We start from the raw sequence: 20,456 nt of genomic DNA on the forward strand, positions 1-20,456 counted from the left end.
CTGAATTAATAAAAATTTAAAAATTTTTCTCAGTTTCAGTTTCTAATTCAGAAAATATCAATAGATAAAACCCACATAAAGAAACACTCTTTGGGATTCCCAATAAAATTTAAGAGTATAAAGAGTCCTGAGGCCATATAATTTGAGAACCGTCAGTCTATGCCATCATACTATGCCAGGGATTCCATACTAGTATACATCTTAACAGACATAATGTAGTAATTAACAAAAGTAGTTAATAAAAAATGCTAAGAAGGTATGTAAACACACACTAAAGTTTGTTACTTAATTGCATGTCTTACTTGGAAGTTTCTGGCAAGCCAGCTGAGAGTTCCAGAAACACAGATAAGTAGTAACCACGAACAACTCCATTTCCATCCTTAAAAAAAAAAAGAAAAAGATGTTATACAAACTCCAGATCAATTTAAATGTAAAAATTCAAGCCACAATGAAACAAACAAAATACAGATTAGTACCTGATATCTGGATGGCAAAGTAGTTTTAAGCTTAAAAGCAGTAAGAGATAATAAAAAGACCAAGAGGTCTGAATCTGTAACAATTTAAAACTTTTGCAATTAAAAAAAAAGAAAATATTAAAGCATACAAACTATAAAATATCAACTACTATGAAAAGAGTTAAGAGTTTTAACACACGCAGAACTCTTAAAAATGAGCCTCCAAGAAAAATCAAAACCCTGAAGAAAAACGCCAAAAAAAGAAAAGCCTCAATTTCACTAGGAATGAGACAAAAAAAAAAAAAAAGATATATGAGATCAAAAGAGAGTAAAATAGAAAAAGGTAACACTTGATTGATGTTGAAAGTAATTAAATATAATTTCTATGTTTCATATGTTAGGATTCCACATAAGATTCTGTCTGGAGATTGAAAAGCTGTTTAAATTTCTGTTACAGAGATTTTTATGAGTACAATTATTCCCCTCTGTATTTCTCCAGTACTGTGTGAGAAGATTACATTTGTTATAACTATGTGTATAAAGATCTGTTTCCCCAACTAGACTGTGAGGGCTGAGGGCAGGAATATGTCTATAGAGGGGTACATGTACTTCTTAACCCCTTCATTTCTAGGCTACTTTGCTCCAAAATGTCCTGAGGCAGCTTTCAGGGTTTGACATGGTAATCACTCAATAAATACTACGAATAAATGAATCATCACTTAAGTGAAAAAAGCTGGACACAAAAGATTATATGTTGCATAATCCTACTATGTGAAATTCTGGAAAAGCAAAACTATAGTAACAAAAACAGATCAGTGGTTGCAGAGGGGCCAGGAAAGGAGAAAAAAGGATTAGCTGAAAAGGATAAATTACGTAACTTCTGAGGGTGATAAAAGTCATGATTGTGACAATGATTATACAACTATATATATTTGCGAAAACTTGCTAAAATTAGTGAATATTACTGAACATAAATTATATAGCAAATTACACTGATTTTTAAAAATCAACCAATATCCTTGTTCAAATAGCTGGGGGTTTTTTCTTCTTTTAAATTATGTTCCTAAAACGATTTCCCTGGAATGAAATCCATTAATAAAAGATAATGAACATTTTTCACTCCTAATTTTAACAGATAATAAGATTAGAAATTTCTTTGACTTAATTTTTATCATAATTTTTTTTTTAAATAAATTTTATTTATCTATTTTCAGCTACGTTGGGTCTTTGTTGCTGCGCGCAGGCTTCCTCTAGTTGCGGTGAGCGTGGGCTACTCTTCATTGAGGTGTGCAGGCTTCTCATTGCAGTGGCTTCTCGTTGCGGAGCACAGGCTCTAGGTGCACAGGCTAGTACCTGTGGCACGAGGGTCTCAGTAGTTGTGGCGCACGGGCTTAGTTGCTCCGTGGCATGTGGGATCTTCCCAGACCAGGGCTCGAACCCGTGTCCCCTGCATTGGCAAGAGGATTCTTAACCACTGTGCCATCAGGGAAGCCCTATCATAATCTTAAGGAACAAAATTTTTACTACTTTTATTGACATGCCATCTGTACCTCTAACAAAATAATAGCTTTAAGAATTTTCTTTTCTTTTCTTTTCTTTATTTTTGGCTGCGTTGGGTCTTCGTTGCTGCATGTGGGCTTTCTCTAGTTGTGGCGAGCGGGGGCTACTCTTTGTTGCAGTGTGCAGGCTTCTCATTGTGGTGGCTTCTCTTGCTGTGGAGCACGGGCTCTAGATGCATGGGCTTCAGTAGCTGTGGCACGCGGGCTCAGTAGTTGTCGTGCATGGGCTCTAGAGCACAGGCTCAGTAGTTGTGGCGCACGGGCTTAGTTGCTCCGCGGCATGTGGGATCTTCCCGGACAAGGGCTTGAACCCATGTCCCCTGCATTGGCAGGTGGATTCTTAACCACTGCACCACCAGGGAAGTCCCTAGCTTAAGAATTTTCAATAGGCAGAGGATTCTGGAAAGACTGCCACAATGCCAGCATAGTTTTTACAACTCTCTAAATCCAAACATAAAACAAAACAAAACAACTGAACAACAAAACCAAAAGCTCACAAACAACATTTACAACAAAATTAAATGACAGGTTATCTCCACAGCCCCCAAAACACAAGCAGGTAAAGACATACCAATTATAATCACAAAGACCTGCATGATATCAACAGTGTGGGAGAAAGGAGAGAGAAGCAATGGGACATCTAATGGACCAGAAAGAAGGAAAACCACAAAATGGCCAAAAGTTAGTCACTGAAAAGCATCACAAGCCACATATGACAGCTGAAACTGAAGAGTTGCTCAATATAATATATAACGGAGTATAAGGGGGCCTAATATAAAAAAGTCTGAAAACTAAATGCAGTCTAGTCACTCTGAACTCTTAAAAACGAATATGTAGGCCTTTTAGGACAGGTCAAAAGACTGCAAAGGAAATGCTAGGAGGAAAATAAAAGATAAACAGCATAGAAATAATACAAACAAAGGAAGGAAAAGGTCCAGATGAGAAGGGGAGAAGAACCAGGAAATCTCTCAGAAAGCAAGGCACCAGATTTCTGATTGTTATCACACTGGCTGGCTATCCACATGCAAAAGAGTGAAGTTGGACCCCTACATCATAAAAAAATTAACTCAAAATAGATCAAAGATCTAAATATAAGTCCTAAAACTATAAAACCTTAGAATAAAACATAGGGGAAAAGCTCCATGACATTGGAGTAGGTAAAGATTTCCTGGATATGAAACCAAAAACAAAAATAGACAAACTGGACAACAACAAAATTAAGAACTTCTGTGCATCAAAGGACACAATCAACAGAGTAAAAAGAAACCTTACAGAATAGGAGAAAATACATGTAAATCAGGTATCTAATAAGGGGGTCAATATCCAGAATATATAAACTCCTACAACGCAACAAAAAACTTGATTAAAAAATGGGCAAAGGACTTGAATACACATTTCTCTAAACAGGATATACAAATGGCCATGAATAAGCACATGAAAAGATGCTCAACAACATTAATCATTAGGGAAGTGCAAATCAAAACCACAATGAATTACCTCACACCCATCAGGATGGCTACTATCAAAGAAACAGAAAACAAAAACTACTGACAAAGATATGGAAAAACTGGAACCCTTGTGCATTGTTGGTGGGAATGTAAAATGGTGCAACCATTGTAGATAACAATATGGTTCCTCAAAAAACTAAAAACAGAATTACCGTATGATCCAGCAATAGTATTTCTGGGCATATATCTGAAAGAATCAAAAGCAGGATATTGAAGAGATATTTGCACACCCATGTTCACAGCAGCATTAGTCACTATAGCCAACAGGTAGAAACAACCCAAGTGTCCACTGACAGATGAACGAATAAACAAAATGTGGTATATATATATATACAATGGAATATTATTCAGCCTTAAAAAGGAAGGAAATTCTGACACATGCTACAAAGTGGAGGGACCTTAAAAACATTATGCTAAGTAAAAGAAGCCAGTAACAAGAAGATGTTATTGTGTTACGATTCCACATATATGAAGTATCTAGAGTAGTCAAATTCATAGAGAAAGTAGAATGGTGGTTGCCAGGGGCGGAGGAGAGGGGGAAATGGGGAATTACTGTTTAACGGGCAGAGAGCTTCAGTTTTGCAAGTTGAAAGAGTTCTGGAAGTTGGTTACAAAACAACGGAAATATACTTAACACTATTAAATGTACACTTAGAAATGATTAAAATGGTAAATTTTATGTTATGCATCACTTACCAAAATTAAAAAAAGAGAAAATAAAGAGCAGAATAACATCCCTACAGACAATGAAAGTACCCTAGAAAAACATCCTCAAAGATCAAAATTGTAACCTATTTCAAAACAACCTAACAGACACTAAGAAAATAATATGATGGCCCACAGGAAGAAAAGAAAATAATATGATATGAAAGAATAACACAAATCAGTATTAGAAAAACTCAGAAATCAGGTAATAGGACTAAGGAAAGAGAAATAAAAGGAAAAGTTATTTAAGAAATAAAGACTGAACTAAAAGGAACACAAGAGCAAATAAGCACAACAGTTTATATCTTTCAAAAAATAAGTGAACAAAAAAAAATTGTAAAAATTAAAAAGAAATGAAGAAAAAGCTGAAAAGATCAGAGAGAAAGTGGTAAATATTGAAGACAGGCAAGGAAGATGCAAAATGAAGATAATACAAGTCCCAAGAGAGAAAACCAAAGATAGAAACAAAGTAAATATTTAAAACTATAATTCAGGAAACGTTTTCTTTAAAAAGTCTAAAACTACATATTGAAAGAGCCCAGCATGTAACTGAGAATACTGACCGAGAACAATCAAAACATATAGTAGTAAGTTATTGGACTTAAAAAGAATTAGATTATTTGGGCATCTAGACAATATTAGCAAATGCCTTTTAAGGATCAGTTTATCATCAGACTTTACCAAAAGAAAATGGAATTGAATATTTAAGATACCCAGTGAAAGAAAACATGAGCCAAGGATTTTGCATCCAGCAATACTGGCTTTAGCTTATAAAGGATACAAACTATTTTCAACACACAAAAAGTCAGGAAATACTGCTTCCATTAGCCCTTCCAGTAGAATTTACTAGAGAACAAGCTTTGAACACCCTAACTGTTGTCCAGACATGGCATAGTGAAATGTGGAGAGTATATTTCCAAATAAAATTTTAAACATTTCTCAGTAATCAAATCAATGATAGAATTAGAGTTCCCCTTCTGAGATTTTTGTGTTTGTAAGGTGAAATAAGGCAAATAAGTGATTGATTATGAGATTATAATTCTATCATTTCCTATGGCTTCAAAAAGTAGGATTCCTAGAATAGAAGAAAGGAGATACAGGTGTAATGTAAAGAGATTATGTTTAAAAAACTCTATAATCCTTAATTTGAATTGTAAACATGAGCATTAACTCAGGAGTTATTTCATCTCTAAAAAATACATACATACATGTGACACCCCGATATTCTACAATTATATAGCAATTTTAAAGTGTTCATAAATATTTTTTCTCTATTAAGATCACTGGAGTTTTTCCACTTCAATTTTAAGCACACTCCTACCCAGTTTTTCTCAAAGTATGGTCTTTGGGCTAAAAACAAACAAATACAACTTATAAAATGTATAACACCAAGAATGAACTAGGACTTTGGGTGATAATGTGTCAATTCATCAAGTGCAAAAAATGTACCACTCTGGCACAGGGCATGTTGATAGTGGCGGAGGCTGTGCATGTGCGGGGGCAGAGGGTGCGAATACAGCTCTCCGTACCTTCCACTCAATTTTGCTGTTAACCTAAAACTGCCCTAAAAAATACAGTCTATTAGATAAATCTTTAAATACATACATACATACATATTAACCCCTCCCCCTTTCCAAACCCCCACATACATTTGCCTATGTAATTCCTTAGTTCTGTTCATGAAGAAAGCCTAGAAACAGCGACTAACCTGGTAGAAATGAGCACCCTTAACGCCCAGTTTGGTCTTGAAATACAATTCTCCCACTAAAAGAAATCAGGGCTTTTTGGATAAAATGACCAATTTCAGGTACAGAGTAGGAAATGTACAAGATGAGACTAGAACATCTTGCCACGGAAGAGGACAAGAAAGCTAACTACTAAAGTCACTACTAGACTATTAGGGTCAGAGCAAAGTGACACAGAAGCCAACTTAAAGAGACTAAATATGTATAAATCCATGAGTTCATAATGATATTTTTTTAAAAACCTAGTTAATTACTTTCAGAGAATAAGGAAAATCACTAAATAACAGGAAAGAATCTTGCCTATTCTATATGAACTGTAATACTGGATAACCAAACAATAGGTAAAGGTAAGCATCTCTTTATAAAAGCATTACACCTAATAAGCAAAAAAGAAACAAAATGAGAATCACTATTCTGCAACTTCCAGTGAATTAACAGATGTAGGCAATGCACATCAATATGACAAAAAGATATGCAACTAGATATGATGTGATAAAAGCACACACTACTGCTTATATTCTTGCCATAGGAATTGACTATGCATCTCATCATACCACTGGGTCCAGATGCCAATATGCAGCAAATCTACTGGTCAAAGAAACATACTGGAATGCACCATGAGTATGCAGTCAGCACACATGTGTTTTTGATGACCATCTGTGAATGTATTTTTTTTAATGATTTTTAAAATAAGAACTTTAAACATTTCTTCTAAATGTTGTTAGTGAAATAAGATTCAGTAATATGTCAGTGTTTACACTGTTTATATTTAACTCATTTTTTACACAGATTTAGCAACATACCCTATAAAGAAACAAAATTTTCATTAATTCCTTTCTCCACTAAAAAAGTGAACCAGTGTACTATAAAACCCTGAAAGAAAGATCTTGGTTTCAAAATTTATAGAAATAATGAAAAACTTACTGGGTAAACTTTTAACCTCCAACAAAGTCCTGAAACTTGAAGAGGTGGACTGTAGACAGGATCTGCTCTCTGGCGCAAAGTACTAAAGTAAAAGAAAACCAACTGAATGCCAAGATCAAAACTGCTGTGAAATAGCAAACAGCCAAACCAAAACCCAACCACTTTATTTATGTTACTTATTTGAAGTCCTGGACCAGTAAATGAAGGTGACTGAAGAAGTCAAGATTCCACCGTATAAATTTATATATACTAACATTCTGAAATAAAAGAAACTTTAATGATACAGAAATATTCAGCAGTATCTTTTAAGTTTCAGGTTAAAAAAAAAACCCTCAAAATTTCATCATTTAAGGGAAAAGAAAAATATAACTAAGTGGCCTGAATCTAATTACCACTTCAACAAGCAGTCTTCCACCGTTAAAGGAAAAAAAAAAAAAAAGTTTCTTCCTCATATCCCCGCAGTATAATTATCCTTTTTTAATATGGAAAAAAAATGTGGGGTAATCCTCGGTTTATATTTCAGCCACAAAATTATCCCATAAGAAAAAACAAATTAAATGGGGAGTGGTATAAATTCTCAGTTTGGCCTTAGTTTGATGGTTATCACCTCTTGGGATTTTCTCTTCCCAAGGCAAGACCTTTTATATTCTTCATTCCCCACTTCCTTGCTGCCCTTTAAGACAAGTCCCTTAGGACCTTTGTGTTTTAATATCTTGGCTTCTAATCTTAGAGAAAAGCAGTAAAAGCTAACAAACTTAGCATGCAAGTTACAAAGCTTACAAATTTCTTACAATAATACCCTCTCATCCACAATTTCTTACTTTGCACTGAGATAAATGGACCCAAATGGACTTCTGAGGATGGGTAGGAGGGCTCATTGATCTCTATCATCTCATTCACCTTACCTTATTAGCAAAGGCTAAGTAGACCCTCTTCTTTAAAAAAAAAAAAAAAAAATTCCATTCCCCACCCTAGAGAAGCAATCCATCTAGAAGATATAAAACAATCCAGACAAATGACCTCTATGTTTCTAATACAAAACTTGTTTCTTCTAAGACTACACACTGAGTGACAAAGTTCATTAGGTCTGTATGCTACCCAGGAACGACACCTACCTGGCTCTTACTTACATACACATACAAAAAAACACTAAAGTTGTCAAAAACTCTTACCTGAAATTCTCTAAAACAAAAGTAGCTGAATCATAAGATGGTACCAATTCACTAAAAAGAAACAAAAGAGAAAAAAAATTATTTGGCTTATACAAGTTTAACATTTCATTTAATTAAGAAACAAAGTCAGACTTCCCTGGTGGTGCAGCGGTTAAGAATCTGCCTCCCAATGCAGGAGACATGGGTTCGATCCCTGGTCGGGGAAGATCCCACATGCCAGGGAGCAACTAAGCCCATGCAACACAACTACTGAAGCCCGCGTGCCCTAGAGCCTGCGCAGCAACTACTGAGCCCACGTGCCGCAACTACTGAAGCCCACGCACTGCACCTACTGAAGCCCACGCTCCTAGAGCCCATGCTCCGCAACGAGAAGCCCGCGTACCACAACGAAGAGTAGCCCCCGCTCGCCGCAACTAGAGAAAGCCTGCACTCAGCAATGAAGACCCAAGGCAGCCCCCCAAAATAAATAAATCTTAATAAAAGAAAAAAAGAAACAAAGTCAAATCTCTCAGTAACATCTTGAAAATTTTATTAAACTAAAATAAGGCCTTAAGAAATATTTTTAAAACTTTATTAAACAACATTAAATCAAATGAATTCATAAAACCATCAAAAGCTGACATGAAAGGTTTGCAATTAAATTGGAGACTCAACAAATACTTTATAAAATAGCTTTTTTAAAAAAAGGCAATATATGATTAAGTATTAAAATAATTATAAGAGATATTTAAAAAGTAATATGGAAATAGGAAAAGAAAGAAATTAGGTGCTTAGGCTGGACACCTGAAATAGAAAACATATAAACTGTTTTAAAAAATCAAAAGAAACAACAAAAGGATAAAATATTACAATAAATCCCCAAACTTCCTTCTTTGGAACAAATTATGAGGAATGTTGACAGACCCTAAATACTTTGAGACTATTTACTAGCAAATAAATCTATACAATTTTATAGGATAAGAATACATAATCACATAAGGGTCAAGCAGGATAAGCACATTAACAGTTTCATGGCAAGGCAAGATTACCTAGGGAACTTTAGTTCCATACAGTCTTCTCCAAAGAGAACTAAACTACATCCACAGAACTAAACTACATCTTCAAAGAGAACTAAACTACACCCACAGCACGCTAATAGTCTCTAGCACTGTCATTAGAACACCTCAAAAGTCAGAGATAGTAAAACATTTATGATAAAGACACTATCACACATAGTGTTGTAATACAGTGTAATATACTTAATATATAAAATTATAAATTTACCAAAAAGATAAACTGCAAGCCATTTCACCACATATTCAGATATATTTTCTAAAGTTCAATTCATGAAAATGTGTTATTACCAAAATAAGATACAAAATGCATCTAAAGCATTTTCACACTGTGATAGTACCTGAAGAAATTAGTGGTTTGCCAGTGAAAATATAGTATACGTTATTAAAAATACATCAGTCTTATTTTATGGTTAAGTATATGTAGCTAAACAGCTCACATCTTTTTCACAAGTAGATGTGGTTTGCCTTGCAACTATTAACTGTATAACTATTATCCAACTGTCAAGCACCCCTAACCATAGCCTTAGGCAGTAGTTACCTTTTCTCACATTCCTCATTCCTAGATCCTTCTGTCTGGTTAATCCTTACTATTCCTTCAGATAACAAATTAGAAGTCACATAGCTTTGGAGGTCTGCTCTAACTTCTCCCCATGATATGCTCTCTTAGCACTCAATATACACAAAACTCCAATTATCAGGACCAATGCAATTAATGCCTGGGAAGCCTTCCTGGAACCAAAAACCTAATCAGAGCTCCAAGGAATCTCTCCAGGATAGTCTTCAAATTTGGTCAAGTTATAATATGCTTTTGGCTATAATTTTGTGCAACTTCCAATTGCACAAACGTTGTTCAGTTCTCCCACTAAACATCTTTCAAAATGTCTACAGACATTATGCAGGCAATCCTCAGTTGCCTGCTGATCTTCATACTGTTTCTTCCACCATGTCCTTAATGTCCAGTGTGATATATTTCCTTTGTTGTTATAGTTATTTTTGTTCTAAGACCAGACTATCATTGTCATATTTTTAATCAGCTCTTGAGGGCCAAAGAGCTCGCCAAGACACAAAATAAACAGAAGATGAAGAGGACATGTTTAACTTAGAACAGTGAGATAGAAAGCTTACAAGTTAAAGCATACAGGTCGCTAAAGCTTACTAACCAAGAGGGTACAGTATGGCTCTGACTTGCTGAGAATAAATGTTAACATTCAGAGCACAGAAAACAATTATCAATCCTACTATGACATACTCCTACATATGTATAATTTTTTAGCCAAAACTTTTGAGACACAAATAACATTATAATAAATTAGTGCTATGGGGAAGCATTAAAACAGGATACATATACTTCCCCTATCACCAGTCATCACATTTTATTTTATTACTGCTTCAATCACCTATCTTTTTCACTAAATCATAATATGAGGAAACAAGAACTCTCTATTGTGCTCTCTACTTGTACCTGGCACATGCCTGTAACATAGCTGGCATTCAAATATTGACTGAATGAATGGATATTTACAAATATTTGCTGGAAATTTCTTGTAATTTGGTAGAAGTATTTACTCAAAATTTCTTTTGCATTCTTTACATATATACACAAAGCCACAACGACCGCTAAGCCATCTATCAATTCTACCATCCTTAAGTATTTATTAACATCTCTACATTATGCTCACTTGTTCAGAAGTTATCTGTAATCAGACTGGTGTTACCACTCTGTGCCTGCAAATAAGGCACAGCTTTATGTTCTCAAACTTTTCTTTATTTCTATACCTCTTCTACTCTGGTCTTTATGATGACTGGATTCATCTCACGATGGTGTCAGTGAAGCTTCATGGAATATGGAGAGGCTAGCCTCAGAACATCTCTAGCCCAGTATTCTGAAAAATACTGATTTGCAAATCTTTAGACCAAAGACTTCATCATGACTTAATGAATGAACAGAAGAAAAATAGGATAAGCATCCATTGTTCCCTTGAGAAAACAGACTGGTCAGCTACATAAAAACTGGTTTTCCATCCCAACTTGACCATTCTCCCAGAAACTAGAACTCTTTATGGACTGAGAACTGTACTTTTCTGCTATTTGAGTCCTCCCTGAGAGACTTAAATGCCCCAAAAATACAGCCCTTCAAATTCTGGTTGAAATGATTTCTCTGCTGACTTCCAAATATAGCATCTCTTATCACATCCCCATATTTTTGTTCATGTATACATATCCTATTCTCATCTGCCTAATGAAATTCTAAGTATCTTTCAAGGTCTTCCACAATTCCTTTCTAGGCTATGAAGTCATCTTGACCACAGCAGTCTACCCTGACTTCTCAGAATTTCTGATGTAACTAAGTAACAAATATTCAATTTTAATATACAATTCTCTACCATTTCATGTGGAATATATATCCAATAAGATTACTTCCTCTTCCATGTCTCCTATGCAGCACTTACAACAGTGCTGAGCATATAGATGACCTTTAATAAATAACATTACTTTGTTTAATGACCTTTTATTCGCCATTGTGGCTCTATCACAAATCATCAACTGATGGGATATAAGGTAATCAGTTCCATGATCTCAAAGCTTAGAAACAATCACCACTGCTTTGCACATCTAAACTTTGGTCTGTAATTTAATGTCCATAAATGCTAGCCTTTCTTTCTTCTTTTTTTTATGTATGTATGTATGTATTTATTTATGGCTGCGTTGGGTCTTCGTTACTTCACGCGGGCTTCCTCTAGTTGCCGCAAGCGGGGGCTACTCTTCGTTGTGGTGCATGGGCTTCTCATTGCAGTGGCTTCTCTTGTTGTGGAGCATGGGCTCTAGGTGCACGGGCTTCAGTAGTTGTGGCTCCCAGGCTCAGTAGTTGTGGCGCACAGGCTTAGTTGCTCCGCAGCACGTGGGATCTTCCCGGACCAGGGCTCGAACCCGTGTCCCCTGCACTGGCAGGCGGATTCTTAACCACTGCGCCACCAGGGAAGCCCCTAGCCTTTCTTATTTGGCCCTCTTTTCTTTGCTGATCAATGAATCAACAGATGGAACACCTGCTTCCTCTATACTGCAAATCATAAGCTAAGTTTCTAATAAAAATTACAGTTAAGTTATAAGGCAAGTTTTCCAGTAAGACAGTAAGGTTTACTAGAGAGGGAGAGGGCCCTAAGGTGACCTTTTCCCAGGGAAATCTCCTTAATTATCAGACTTTTATTTATTTATTTTTGGTGGTTTTTTCTTTATTGACGTGCCTCCTACCTCCCCCATCCCAACCCCAGTTTCAGTCCCTTCCATCTATACCCAAAAAAGCAGGTAGTGAAAAGAAGGTATAATTGGGGTTCTGAGTCCCTTGGGCAATTAGAAAGAAAAAAGAAATCAAAATAGGGACTTCCCTGGTGGCACAGTGGTTAAGAATCTGCCTGCCAGTGCAGGGGACACGGGTTCAAGCCCTGGTCCGGGAAGATCCCACGTGCTGCGGAGCAACTAAGCCTGTGCACCACAACTACTGAGCCTGTGTTCTATAGCCCATGAGCCACAACTACTGAGCCTGCGTGCCATGACGACTGAAGCCCACACACCTAGAGCCCGAGCTCCACAAGAGAAGCTACCACAATGAGAAGCCCACACACTGCAACAAAGAGTAGTCCCCGCTCGCCGCAATTAGAGAAAGCCCGCACGCAGCAACGAAGACCCAACACAGCCAAAAAAAAAAAAAAATAAGATAAGCAAATAAATAAATTAAAAAAAAAAAGAAATCAAAATAATCACTGGATGTGACAGAGACTGACACTCAAGAAGTCAAGCAGAGGGACTTCCCTGGTGGTCTGGTGGCTAAGACTCCTCGCTCCCAATGCAGGGTGTCCGGGTTTGATCCCTGGTCAGGGAACTAGACCCCCACATGCCGCAACAGAAGATCCCACATGCCACAACGAAGATCCCACGTGCGGCAACTAAGACCTGGCGCAGTCAAATAAATAAATAAATTTTTTTTTAAAAAAAGAAGTCAAGCAGAGTTGCCTGCCTGATAACCTGTTGCAAGCAGTATCAGTATAGGAGTTTACCTCTATCAATGGTACCCAAACTTTACTGCAGAGTTACTTGAGGTGCTCAAGATTCATTTTCTAGATACCATCTCCAAAGACTGTCAGGGAACAGGCCTGAGAATCTTCATTTTGGAACAACACTCCTGCTGGCTCTGATACAGGAGATCCATGTACCCTATTCTGAACTGTAAAACCCTTATCTTCATATATGGTATTTATATCAAAACTCGTTTCATTCCACTGGTGATGGATAGAGTAATTCAGAAAACGTATCTTCAAAACTGAAATGGCTGACCACACTATTAAAGAGGCAGCCTTGGAATATTAATGAATATCCTTAGTTGACTCAAATCTATTTAACAAGAGCAAATACCCAGCCCTTTTATTAATATTCAGTGCTTGAATAAAATATAAATATTGTATCTGGTTTGTTAATTCACAAATGAAGACTTACCTTATTGGTCAGAGAGAACTACCTGAGTTCTAGTTATCAGCAATAGCTTTCTTTTGAAACAAGTATACGCATTTGCACATAAACTTCAAAAGAAAATGAAGTAAAAAAAAATGTGTCGTACCTGGTAAAGTCTGGTGGAACAGGAGTGGTAACAAAGGACGCCATGGGCTTTCGATGAACTTGCTGAAACATCATGAGGATCTCTGAGCTCTTAGATATCAACTCACTCTTACTACAAGATCGCAACTGTTTGAGGAAAAGAACTGTCTGAATAAAAAAATTACTATGCATTGGCACCCCCAAAATCCTTAATAAAGAAGGAAAATGGAAATTATTCTGGTTATATACTGAAAAAACTGAGATAAAGAAAAACATTGGGTTGGCTAAAAGTTTCGTTCGGTTTTTTTCTGTAAGATGGCGGTAGTAGCACTTGTCTTTAACCTCATTCAAAACAGTTTTGTTAGATTGTATGCGACAGCTGTCATATCAGGGTGCATTTAAAGAAAGATTTCTCAAAATTGGTGAATTTTTGTGTAGCCATTTTAATACTGAAGATGGAAGAAGAAAAGCAACATTTCGGCATATTATGCTTTATTATTTCAAGAAAGGTAAAAACGCAACCAAAATGAAAAAAAAGATTTGTGCAGCGTATGGAGAAGGTGCTGTGACTGATTGAATGTGTCAAAAGTGGTTTGCAAAGTTTCGTGCTAGAGATTTCTCGCTGGACAATGCTCCACGGTCGGGTAGATGAGTTGAAGTTGATAGCAGTCAAATCGAGACATTAATTGAGAACAATCGACGTTATACCATGCGGGAGATAGCCGACATACTCAAAATATCCAAATCAAGTGTTGAAAATCCTTTGCAGCAGCTTGGTTATGTTCATTGCTTTGATGTTTGGGTTCCACATAAGTGAAAAAAACCTTCTTGACCATATTTCCGCATGCGATTCTCTACTTAAACGTAATGAAAACATTCCGTTTTTAAAACAAATTATGACAGGCGATGAAAAGTGGATACTGCACAATAATGTGGAACAGAACAGATCATGGGGCAAGCAAAATGAACCACCACCAACCACACCAAAGACCGGTCTTCATCCAAAGAAGGTGATGTGTATATGGTGGGACTGGCAGGGAGTCCTCTATTATGAGCTCCTTCCGGAAAACCAAACAATTAATTCCAACAAGTACTGCTCCCAATTAGACCAACTGAAAGCAGCACTCGACAAAAAGCGTCAACAGAAAACGCATAATCTTCCATCAGGATAACGCAAGTGCGCGTGTTTCTTTGATGACCAGACAAAAACTGTTACAGCTTGGCTGGGACGTTCTGATTCATCTGCTGTATTCAACAGACACTGCACCTTCATATGTCCATGTATTTAGGTCTTTACAAAATTCTTTTAATGGAAAAAATTTCAACTCCCTGGAAAACTGTAAAAGGTACCTGGAACAGTTCTTTGCTCAAAAAGATAAAAAGTTTTCAGAAGACGGAATTATGAAGTTGTCTGAAAAATGGCAGAAGGTAGTGGAACAATAGGGTGAATACGTTGTTCAATAAAGTTCTAGGTGAAAATGAAAAATGTGTCTTTTATTTTTACTTAAAAACCGAAGGCACTTTTTGGCCAACACAACAGCTTCTTTCAAAGCGGGTTTGAAAGTTAAGAATCTAGGTTTATTAATTTCCATTATAACAGTAAAGTTATTGAGTAAATGTATTTGATTTTAATGTATTTTTCTCTTCTTGTATATTAGCATAAATCCAATTCTAAGCAACTACAAATGTATTTTAGACTGGTACAGTGAAGCCATTATGTATATAAATGAACAAACCCCTAAAAGCCAACGACCTTCAAACAAGGATTTCTCAAATTGCACTCCAGGGAACAGAGAAATGTAACGACCTAACACACAGAAAAAAGTCTTAACCTCTGTCAATCTAGGAAACATTAAGTTATACCAAAGGTAAAAAGTGAGAAATCCAACTTTAGCAAAATAAGCATGGTAGTTAAAAGACTACTGATTTTGTACTCAAGACAACCAGTTTGAAGTCCTAGTCCTGCCACACACCAATTATGTGGCTCAGAGTCTGTTAATGTGTAAAACTGGAATAATATCTACCGCCGTTTGCTTTGCTGGTTTGTTAGATCAAGCATGAAGCTGTACGTGAGACAGCTTTGTAAACTGCTATGGGCCGAATCGTGTCCCCACCCCAAACTCATTTGTTCCAGTCCCAACCACCAGTACCTCATAGTGTAACTATATTTGGAGATAAGCCCTTCAAAGGACAAAACGATAAGGCACCCATCTGCAAGCCGGAGAGAGAGGTCTCAGGGAAAACCAAACTGCCAATACTTTGATCTTGGACTACCAGCCTCCAGAACACTGAGAAAATAAATTTCTGTTGTTTAAGCCTCTCAGTCTGTGGTGTTTTGTTACGGAAGCCCTAGCAAACTAATACACTATCAAGTGCCATACAAATGATATTCATAAAACCCACTACAACAGAGTTTATGTCTTTTAAAAGATAGTTGCTTATAGCTCACCAAGAATAACAATATAACATAACTGGTATCATATGATAAATACCAAAATTTATAGCTTTCATTCAAATATTTATTGAATGCATACTATGTGTATCCCTCCTTGACCTTATTTCCTCCAAAGGTAGACTTTTAAATAGATACCTTTAATAAAGTTAAGGTAGTTCCTTTTACTCTTAGTTTGCTGAATAATTTGGCCATGAATGAGGATCAAATATAATTGAATGTTATTTTAAAAATTAATATTATTCTATTCATTTCTACTTATATGTTCATGTGGTTTTGCCCTTTAATCTCTTGCGTTACAATCAAGAGATTTTTCGGATAATGAAACATTCCTTTCATTCCTTTGATTAACCCTACCAAGTCTTGCTTTCTTGTTTTGTTTTAGTAAGTATCCTACTAATTTTGATTTGTCAGTATTTTAAGATTATGGTATTTATGTTTGTAATAGAGTTGGGCTTTAATTTCGTTTTCTTATAGTGTTCTTATGCTGACTGGTTATTAACATTACATCAAAGACTGAGATGTTAGCTTTGGTACATTTTGTATTCTTTAAGGAAAAAAAAGTGCTTATGATAGATAACAGATATTTAAAGATCTGGTAAAAATTTTCCATTAGTCTGGATCTGATGTTTTTTGATGTCTTTTGACAATATACTTCCAATATAATTTACGTAATGTTTCTTAGTTTAAATTATATTCTTTCTTAAGTCATTTTCGGTAATTACAATTTCCTGGAAAATTATCTTCTTCATGTAGATTCTACCTGAATAAAGTTGCTCATTTTTGTAAAGCACATAGAATAGTGCCTGGTATATAGTAAATGCTATATCCATACTTACTTTTAAAAATATTTTTATTATTTAAATTTCTACTATATTTGTAGTCATGCCCCATTTTTCTTCCCAATATACTGCTGGACATTTTCTTCATTTTTCTTAATCAACCTTGTTAGAGTATCTTCTATTAAATTAATTTCTTCAAAGATCCAATACTGGGTATGTTGATCCTCTCAACTATTTCATGGCACTCTCTTTTGTTATTTCATCACTACCTCTGTGATTTCCTTCCATTTTATGCTTCTATACCATTGTTCTTTTTCTGTATTTTTTCACTTATTCATAATTTCTTAAACTGTATTTTAGACTAAAAGTTTCCTTCTAAATATCCTTTAGCTACATCTGACTATTTTAATAATTTATCATTTCAATGGCAATGTCCTCCTTCACTCAAGAACTATGTAGATATTTAACATATATTTAAATGCATACTTATATACATATATGTAAATTTTTAACCTGTGTTTTTGCTTTTGATGTCTATCTTAATTATACTGTGGTCACAGAACATGTTGTTTATATAAGTTTCTTAAATTTCTTCAGAATTCTATATACCTTAGTATGTGACAAAATGTTGAAACTGTTCCATGTGGACTTAAAAAGAATATATATTCTTCAGCTTGGGATTCAGAATTCCACATATACCTTTTAAATAAAGCTCTCAATTTTCTTTTTCAAAGACCTTCTATTCTTACAATCTTCTGTTAGTTGGAACTATTAGTTTATCAGATTTAAATAAAATAATTTATTTTTAATCACTCACTAAAGATAGTAATTTTATGAAAATCTTATAATTCTGTCAGCATCTGCGTTATATATAATGAATTTATGTTTTTGGAACACAAAATCATAACTGTCCTATCTTCCTAAGGTAGACTGTTCCCTTTTTATCACTAGTAATATTTTCACTTTAAATTTCTCATCATTCTCTAGATCTGTCTTAAGAAGTTCATCATGGGATTTTTAAAACTTCGACTTAATCCATTTACATTTATTTTTATTACTGATGTCAGTGTCATCCACTAATGACAATACACAAAATCCAAAAAAATACTCAACCCAAAAATAACCAAAAAAAAGACAAGGAACAAAGAGCAGGTGGAACAAACAGCAAGATATTAGACTCAAACTTCACCTTATAAGTGAACACACTAAACATCCCAGTTAAAAGTCAAAGATTGTCAGACTGAATTAAAAAAACTAGAGCCAACTGTATGCTGCCTACAAGACACACACACTTTAAATATTTAGGAAAAAATTTATTAAAAATAAAATGACAAAATAACATATGACATAGTAATACTAGTTAAAAGAAAGCTAAAATGGCTTTTTGACATCAAATAAACTAGATTTCAAAGCAAACAGAAGGTCTTTCACACTGATAATGGAAACAATTCATCAAGAGAATATAACAGTCCTTGGACTTCCCTGGTGGCACAGTGGTTAAGAATCCGCCTGCCAATGCAGGGGACACAGGTTCGAGCCCTGGTCCGGGAAGATCCCACATGCCGCGGAGCAACTAAGCCCCTGTGCCACAATTACTGAGCCTGGACTCTAGAGCCCGAGAGCCACAACTACTGAAGCCTGTGTGCCTAAAGCCCGTGCTCCGCAACAAGAGAAGCCACCACAATGAGAAGCCCTCACACCACAACAAAGAGTAGCCCCCGCTCGCCACAACTAGAGAAAGCCCGCATGCAGCAACGAAGACCCAATGCAGCCAAAAATAAATGAATGAATTAATTAATTAAAAAAAAGAAGAAGAAGAAGTAGTAGGCAATATGAACTGCCCTATATCTCATTTTTTTTTTTTTTTTTTGGTTGCACTGCACAGCATGTAAGATCTTAGTTCCCTGATCAGGGAATGAACCTGTGCCCCCTGCAGAGGAAGCACAGAGTCTTAACAACTGGACTCCCAGGGAAGTCCCAAGAACTGCCCTGTATCTATTAAAGAAACTGGTAACTTTTTGTTTTCCTTCTTTCTTTCCACAAAGAATACAAGGCCCTAATGGCTTCATTGGTGTATTCTATCAAACATCTAAGGAAGAAACATTATCAGTTCTACACAACTTCTTCCAAAATACTGAAGAGGGCATAATTTAAAGCTCATTCTTTAAGGCCAGCATTACTCTGATAACAAAGCCAGACAACGATTCTTTGAGAAAAGAAAACTACAGTCTAATATCCCTCATGCACAGAAGTGCAAAAATCTTAAACAAAATTTTAGTTAATCAAATCCAGTAATATATTAAAAGGACAATACATCAATCAACTTAGGGTTTTTATCCCAGGATAAAAGTTGCTTTAATATTTTTCTTAAATGTTCATCTATTTTAAGAACTAAAAAGAAAAACCATATGATCATCTCAATACATGCAGAAAAACAATTTGACAAAATCCAACATTCAATCCTCATGAAAACTCTCATCAAACGGAATAGAAACGAATTCCTAAACCTGATGAAGGACATCTACAATAAACCCACAGCTAACATCATACTTAAATCAACATTATACGAGAAGTTCTGGGCAGTAACACCTAACAAGAAATAAAAGGCAGGGCTTCCCTGGTGGCGCAGTGGTTAAGAATCTGCCTGCCAATGCAGGGGACACGGGTTCGAGCCCTGGTCTGGGAAGATCCCACATGCTGCGGAGCGACTAAGCCCGTGAGCCACAACTACTGAGCCTGCGCGTCTGGAGCCTGTGCTCCGCAACGGGAGAGGTCGCGACGGTGAGAGGCCCGCGCACCGCGATGAAGAGGGGCCCCCGTTCGCCGCAACTGGAGAAAGCCCTCGCACAGAAACGAAGACCCAACACAGCCAAAAATAAAATATAAATAAATAAATAAATTTATATATTAAAAAAAAAAAAAAGAAATAAAAGGCAGACAGATCAGAAAAAAATCTGTCTTGGACTTCCATGGTAGTCCACCGGCTAAGACTCCACGCTCCAAATGCAGGCGGCCCGGGTTCAATCCCTGGTCAGGGAACTAAATCCCACATGCTGCAACTAAGAGTTCACATGCCGCAACTGAAGATCCCGTGTGCCGCAACTAAGACCCGGCAGCCAAATAAATAAATAAATAGAAACACAGAAAGACAGGAAAGGAAGGAAAGGAGGAAGGAAGGGAGGAAGAGGGGAAGGGGGGAAGGGGGAAAGGGGGAGGTAGGGAGGGAGGGAGGGAGGAAGGAAGGAAGGAAGAAAATCTGTCTTTATTCAGAGATGACATGACTATCTGCAGGCAATCCAATGAATCTACAAGATAGCCACTAGAACTAATAAATGAATTTAGCAAAATTGCAGGATACAAGATCAATATACAAAAATCAATTGTATAGATACAAGTCAGAAATTGCAATTTTTAAAAAACATCCTTTATTATAATACCAAAAATTCTGAAATACTGAATAAATCTGACAAAAGATGTGAAAAACTTGTACCTTGAAAGCTACAAAATACCGC

The 20,456-nt window shown here is 36.1% G+C and overlaps 1 protein-coding gene across 3 annotated transcripts in view; it reads right to left on the reverse strand.

Annotated features, from left to right (window-relative positions):
• The window catches only part of TRIM37 (tripartite motif containing 37), a 118,209-nt gene that overhangs the window by 74,486 nt on the left and 23,267 nt on the right, over positions 1–20,456 (reverse strand). For all 3 annotated transcript variants that reach the window (XM_068530376.1, XM_068530375.1, XM_068530377.1), the window contains exons 9-12: positions 13,733–13,857; positions 8,069–8,119; positions 6,897–6,978; positions 303–379 (exon numbers count right to left, since the gene is read on the reverse strand). In XM_068530376.1, the coding sequence (XP_068386477.1) occupies positions 303–379; positions 6,897–6,978; positions 8,069–8,119; positions 13,733–13,857 (335 nt within the window). The remainder of the gene's footprint in view (positions 1–302; positions 380–6,896; positions 6,979–8,068; positions 8,120–13,732; positions 13,858–20,456) is intronic.

This window comes from Eschrichtius robustus, chromosome 20 (genome assembly GCF_028021215.1).
Source record: "Eschrichtius robustus isolate mEscRob2 chromosome 20, mEscRob2.pri, whole genome shotgun sequence".
Taxonomy (NCBI): domain Eukaryota; kingdom Metazoa; phylum Chordata; class Mammalia; order Artiodactyla; family Eschrichtiidae; genus Eschrichtius; species Eschrichtius robustus.